Source organism: Trichechus manatus, unplaced genomic scaffold (assembly GCF_000243295.1).
Source record: "Trichechus manatus latirostris isolate Lorelei unplaced genomic scaffold, TriManLat1.0 scaffold00008, whole genome shotgun sequence".
NCBI lineage: Eukaryota > Metazoa > Chordata > Mammalia > Sirenia > Trichechidae > Trichechus > Trichechus manatus.
The window spans coordinates 25,668,329-25,674,465 of NW_004443944.1; the positions used below are offsets into that span (position 1 = coordinate 25,668,329).

The 6,137-nt window shown below is 38.3% G+C and overlaps 1 protein-coding gene across 5 annotated transcripts in view; it reads right to left on the reverse strand.

Annotated features, from left to right (window-relative positions):
• Positions 1-6,137, reverse strand: part of RALGAPB (Ral GTPase activating protein non-catalytic subunit beta) — a 120,376-nt gene that overhangs the window by 76,068 nt on the left and 38,171 nt on the right. For all 5 annotated transcript variants that reach the window (XR_002822858.1, XM_012559058.2, XM_004370350.3 and 2 more), the window contains 4 exons: positions 3,363-3,530; positions 2,702-2,816; positions 2,154-2,301; positions 1,619-1,683 (listed from right to left, as the gene is read on the reverse strand). Coding sequence is in view for 4 of the 5 variants with exons in the window: in XM_012559058.2 (XP_012414512.1) it covers positions 1,619-1,683; positions 2,154-2,301; positions 2,702-2,816; positions 3,363-3,530 (496 nt within the window). In the remaining variant the exon portion in view is untranslated. The remainder of the gene's footprint in view (positions 1-1,618; positions 1,684-2,153; positions 2,302-2,701; positions 2,817-3,362; positions 3,531-6,137) is intronic.

Below are 6,137 nucleotides of genomic sequence, written 5' to 3' on the forward strand. Positions count from 1 at the left end.
GGGTTGTTAACCAGTATCATAAAACAATATGTGTACTACTGTTTAATGAGAAACTATTTTTTCTGTAAACCTTCACCTGAAGTACAATAAAAAGAAAAAAAACACACACAAACAAACAACTTTCGTATGTAGTTATATCACAAAACACAAAGTACTATGGTCATTATGGAAACCCTGGTGGCATAGTGGTTAAGTGCTATGGCTGCTAACCAAAATCTTGGCAGTTCGAATGCACCAGGTGCTCCTTGGAAACTCTATGGGGCAATTCTACTCTGTCCTATAGGGTTGCTATGAGTCAGAATCGACTTGACAGCAACAGGTTTGGTTTGGTTTTTGGTTATGGTCATTATAAGGAGCCTCGGTGGCGCTAACGGTTAAGCATTCCACTGCTAACCAAAAGGTTGGCAGTTCAAACTCGCCCACCCAGTAGTTCTGTGGGAGAAAGACCTGTCGATCTGCTCCTCTAAAGATTACAGCCTAGAAAATCCCATGGGGCAGTTCTACTCTGTCACATGTGGTTGCTATGAGTCAAAACTGATTTGATAGCATCCAACAACATGGTCATTATAAACATCAACTCCTACATGCAACAAAAAAAACAAAAACCAAACTCGTTGCCATCAAGTTGATTGATTCTGATTCATAGCAACCCTACAGGACAGAGCAGAACTGCCCTATAGGGCACAGGGCTAGCAAAGGTTTTCTTTTTTCATTTCTTTTCCCCTATAAACATAATTCATTACATCTAGATCAGTTAATTATTACTACCATCTAATTTGATCACCCATCCTATATCTGCCCAGCTTACTCAGTCCACTCTATTAATTCCCCAGCCTCTATTCCAGTTATAACCCCAAAAAACCAAACCCACTGCCATCAAGTTGATTCTGACTCATAACGACCCTAAAGGACAGAGTAGAACTGTCCTATAGGCTTTCCAAGGCTATAATCTTTACAGAAGCAGACTGCCACATCTTCCTCTCTCGTAGCAGCTGGTGCGATTGAACTACTGACCTTTTGGTCAGCAGCCAAGCTTAACCACTGTGCCACCAGGGCTCCTTTTATTCCCGCTATAGGAATCACATATCTTGAAGACTAAAACAAAGGACACTGAAAGTCTCTGGGAAACTTTTTTGAATTAGGAGCATTGGTGCTTTGGGGGACTTTCAAACTTCAGTCTAGAAGGGCTATAAAAATATTGACATGGGAAAGAACATACTAGATGCTTACTTACAGCCAGCACTAGATCTACCAGAGGTGACAGGAATTACAAAGCAGGGGGCTGTTCCTAGACTATTCAGGCCAGTTCATTAGCATAGCAAAATAAGTAAGACCTTTGAGTAGATACTGCCCAGGAATAAAGACTGAATTTAGCTAGAGTTTCTCTTGTGCAGAATCTCTCAGGGACCTGACGTACAGCTGATGAGTTAAAAAACCTCAACAAATATGATATTTTTAAATAGGATCCTTCTGAATCAATGAGTTGAATTTACAAAGGAAATGTATTTTAAAAAATCAGAAGGATGGACATTTTGAAATGTAATTTACAAAAAATCAGAAGTTGATATTCTCTGACAGATTACATCTGGAACTGAGGTATTAATAACATGCTTCTTACCATCTCCATTTGGCAACCAATGGCTTCTAACAGTGCAGAATCTTGAACAATATTTAACATTGCCCCTGTAACAGCAGAAAATATATATATATTAGTGGTTACCAGCGGTGGGAAGGAGGGGGACAGGGTGAGCCTTAGTTCTGTTAACGGGGGTAGAATAATTTTGAAACAGACAGTGATGATGGTTGCACAACATGAATATAACCAATGTTGAACTGGCAAATATTTTGTTATATATATTTTTACAATAAAACACTGGGGGAAAAAAAAGACCAACAAAGACAACTGTAATGTCATGAAGATAAAGAGAGCCTAAAATGGAGAAGGATGCCAAGTCACAGGAAAATAGACCCCGTTTTCCTTTATCTCACTCTTTTACATTTTTTCCTATTAATAGCAAACAAACTCTGCCTCTGATTCAGAAACGTAGAGCTTGCATTAGGCTTAAGACCCAATCACTGACCCATCTTCTCAGTATGCCTCAAGGTCAACAGTATTTGGATTTCCATTTACAAAAAATTATGTGAACACAAACCTAGTATCATTTGAGTGTTGTTGGGGTCTGTTTCCGTTTGCAAGGCACCTATTAGTATATTCACAAGTCTCAACTTCAGGGACAGAAAAGTTATTGGTTTATCATATGCGGAGCTGTCGTCATTACTAAACTTTCCTTCCAGGACCACCTACGGAAGAAATGAATAGTATTTAACATTGACTACTGTGTACACTATGCCCATGCAGGAACTGTTACAGTGGACAAAGAGAATGACAAAGAGAAGAGCAGTCTAGTAAGTAAGGTTCTCAGTCTAATAGTAGTCACTGTACTACATCTGTCACTTACTCACACCACATAAGTTATCAAACATCACTAGCCTATTACTACTCAACAAATGCTAGGCCAAGGCAAGCTGGCAGGAGAAGTACCACAAGCAAGCAACAGATCAACTTTATTAATTCACTTGAAATAAACTGAATTATTAAAAAAAAAAAAAAAATCTCCTGCTCAATTTTTTAAAATACAATTGCACTTGAATTAGCTCAGAAAACAGAATATAAAATACAAAACAATTAATAAAACATTACCTCAGATTTGACTGTGCCAAAATGATGAGGGAGGGGCAATAAAGAAAGTAGGATATTAATGGAAGATCTTCTCAAGTCTGTTGGATTTACATAGCTTTTGAATTTTGAGAGTTCTCTGCCAAAAGAAAAAAAGCCGTTAGTATTTTTGAACTAACGTTATGTTTTCAGCTACTGACAAACATATATTATGCCAATTTTTTACAATACCGAACATATATTATGCCAATTTTTCACAATATAAGCATTGGGTTTGGTTTCTTAAAGATGCAATAACTACTTTCTACTGAGTTTATATTCTGCAATCTGTGCTGTGTGAAGTTTTATGTTAAACTGTTATTGAATTAAACTGGAATTTAATTGACTGATTGATTTTAAACTTAAGGCCTATTCTACAAATGTAGGACCTCCGGGCAAGGGTTGCTCTTAGCCCTCTAAACCAAAAAAATACCAACCCAAAAAGGATTCAACAAGCTCATAGGTAAATTAGAGGGAGTTCAAGAATGAGGTGGGTTTGGGTATTTTACACTCATTTAATGTGGCCTGAGTCCCCTTAGGTTATGGACACAACTGAGCAGGATAAACTAGGAAACTGGGGAGGCAGCACCAAAATGGACCAGGTCAAACCAGACGTTGATATAATTATACAGAAATGACGGCTTACCTGTCAGGCAAAATGGTTTCAAGAGCTGAAATAAAGTAAGGAACCACAACATCAATTCCTTTCAAGTCACAGCAGAACAAAGGAGGGGAGTTTAGAATAATGCTGGCCAAGACAGGATGGCACATATAATCATTTATCTGCAAACCTTGAATTAAAAGCATGTAAAATCTAGGAAAGCAAGAAAAAAATTTTAAACAAACTACTGATCAATTGTTTTCATAATTATTAATAATTTTCTACATAGTCATCTGAAAGTCTATTTCCATTATTCATTATTTATATCCCTTAAAATATATTACTGGAGTTAAAACTATAATTCATTATCATATATAGTAAAAACCAAATTATCTTTTCTAAAAAAAAAAAAAATAAAAGATTCACATCTATTACACCTTCTTGAAGTTCTAGGCCTTGCAAGTCAAAGTTAAAATGAGACAACCAAAACACAAAATAGTTGTAGTAACTATCAATAAACTGGAGGAATTACTGAATTGAATTCCATGTGAGTAAAATTTGTCAGCATTCTGTAATTCCTGAAAAACACAGAAGTGTGTTTTGTGTCTTTTTTCCCCATCCCTATTATTTTTGGGGGAGATAATGAAAGAAAAAAGCTCATTAAACCCTGCAGTTATCATGGTCTGAAGGTTACTCTGAATAAGATTCCTTCTAGGATGTATCTGAATATACCTTATTCTTAACCCCTATTCCCAACCCCTTATCAACTCTCTAAGTATTCAGTCTTCCATCATTCAAGAGCAACTACACTGGTACATTCTTCTACTACTGTAAGGCATTTTTCTCTTCTCCACCAAACTCTTCAGAAACTACTTCCTCACCTTCTGGTCACTCCTCAACCCATTTCAATCAACCTCCTGTTGACTGAAACAGAACTCAACTAAAATCATAGTAGCAAATAACCAATGGCCTTTCGATTGTCAAGTCCAGGAGCCATGTTTAAGTCTTAACTTACTCTGCCTTTTTTAAAGCATTTAACCTTTGATGATTTCCTTTTCTCTGACTCCTATGGCTATCTCCTTTAACAGATCCTCTTACTCTACCTGCCCCCTAAATATTGGTGTTCTTTAGGCTGCCACCCTCAGCTCTCTAATTGATCTTTTCTACTAGCCTGGTTTTATAGACTACTGAAGGCACCAAATACAATCAAACCAGTCTCCAGCCCACATCTCTCAACTGAGCTCCAGATCCTTTAGCCAAAAGTTTATTGGATATCTCAGGGCAGGACATGTCTACTGATTACCACAGTATTCTCTGTGCACAGTATCTAGCACAAAGTAGGTACTTTGTAAGTATTTGTTGACCCTCAAATTCAATAGTTTCAAAGCTGAACTCATCATCTGCCCTGTCCCAAATCTGCTCTTTTGGTTGGTGGCAACACCACTCAACCAGTCTTTGGGCCACAAAACTCATGGTCACAGCCTTCTCCTTTACCGTGACTGATACCTTTTGGGATATCTCCCTAGTCCATAATCTCCCTCCTAAGAAATGTGTCCCCACCACACGGAGTGAGCTCCAGCACCTCTATATGACTATATGATCTCACCCTCACAGCTGCAGCTGACTAGACCAGGGGTAGATATTTGACCAATCAGAGCCTATTTTCCAGAAATCTGAAAATAAGCTAATTGGCCCTGCTTGTAACCGAGACCAAGGCCACGGAAACCGGGAATTTAGGAGCAAGAAGATGATCTGCAGAGAAGAGAATGAAGCAGTCTGGGAGACCAAGAAGACAGAGAAACAAGGGTGGAAAGCTGCTTTGGTCCTTGAACACTCTGCAGTCCCTGGATCCCATTCCTTGTGAGGCCCTGCTGCACTTCCCGGCCTTAGAGTGTATTAAACAGCACTGATTTCTCCTAACTCATTCCCTTTTTGTTTAAATCACACTCAGAGAGTTTCTGTTACCTAAAGCCAAGAGCATATGGTTAAATACCCCTGATTAGCTCCCTGCATATATCGTTTTATACCTATGTGCTTTTGTACTTGGTTCCTCTGATAAGAGTCAGTTTAATCCTCTCCTATGAACCTAACAGGAACACAGATACCCAAATGCTTCTGTTGGTATCAGCATCACTTTAGCAGTTATATGCATGATCAACTAAGGAGGGTAATACAGAATCAAGGAAAATAGGAGGACATTATAGTTAACTTAGGAAAGAAGTAACAAAGTCTAAAGTGTTAATGGTAGGATAGAGTGGAAAGAGATTAGAAAGAGGATTAAGTGACAGAAAGGCCAGAGTTAGCTAACCAACTGAAGATACACAGAGACAGAAGAGGTGCCTAGGATGTTCCCTAGTTTCTGTCCTAAGGAACTGAGTGAATGGCAGAGTCACTCATAGATTTGAATAAAATGACCCTACCCAACTTCTTAACATATTCCAAATACTATCCATCCTTTACAAGTCCAGCACAATCATCCAATCCTCTCTTTCCAGAACCCCTGGGGTAAGTGCTAGCTGTTTCCTCTGAACGCCCACAACACATTATCTGTGCCTCTCTCCTATCAATTTCGTATTCTACCTTGGATTATTTTTACTTGTGCACATGGCTTTGCTCATTCTAAAAAATACACTGCTTGGAGGCAGGATTTACAACTGACTTATTTCTGGACCTTTCATCGTGCCTAATATTGTGCTAAAAAAGTATTAACAAATTAGGGTGGTCCCTCCAAATCTTTCTATAAGTAATAAAAGTCAAAGTTAACCATTGTCATAGGGCAACATCTGTAGTAACTGTTAAACGAGAAACTATTTTGTTCTG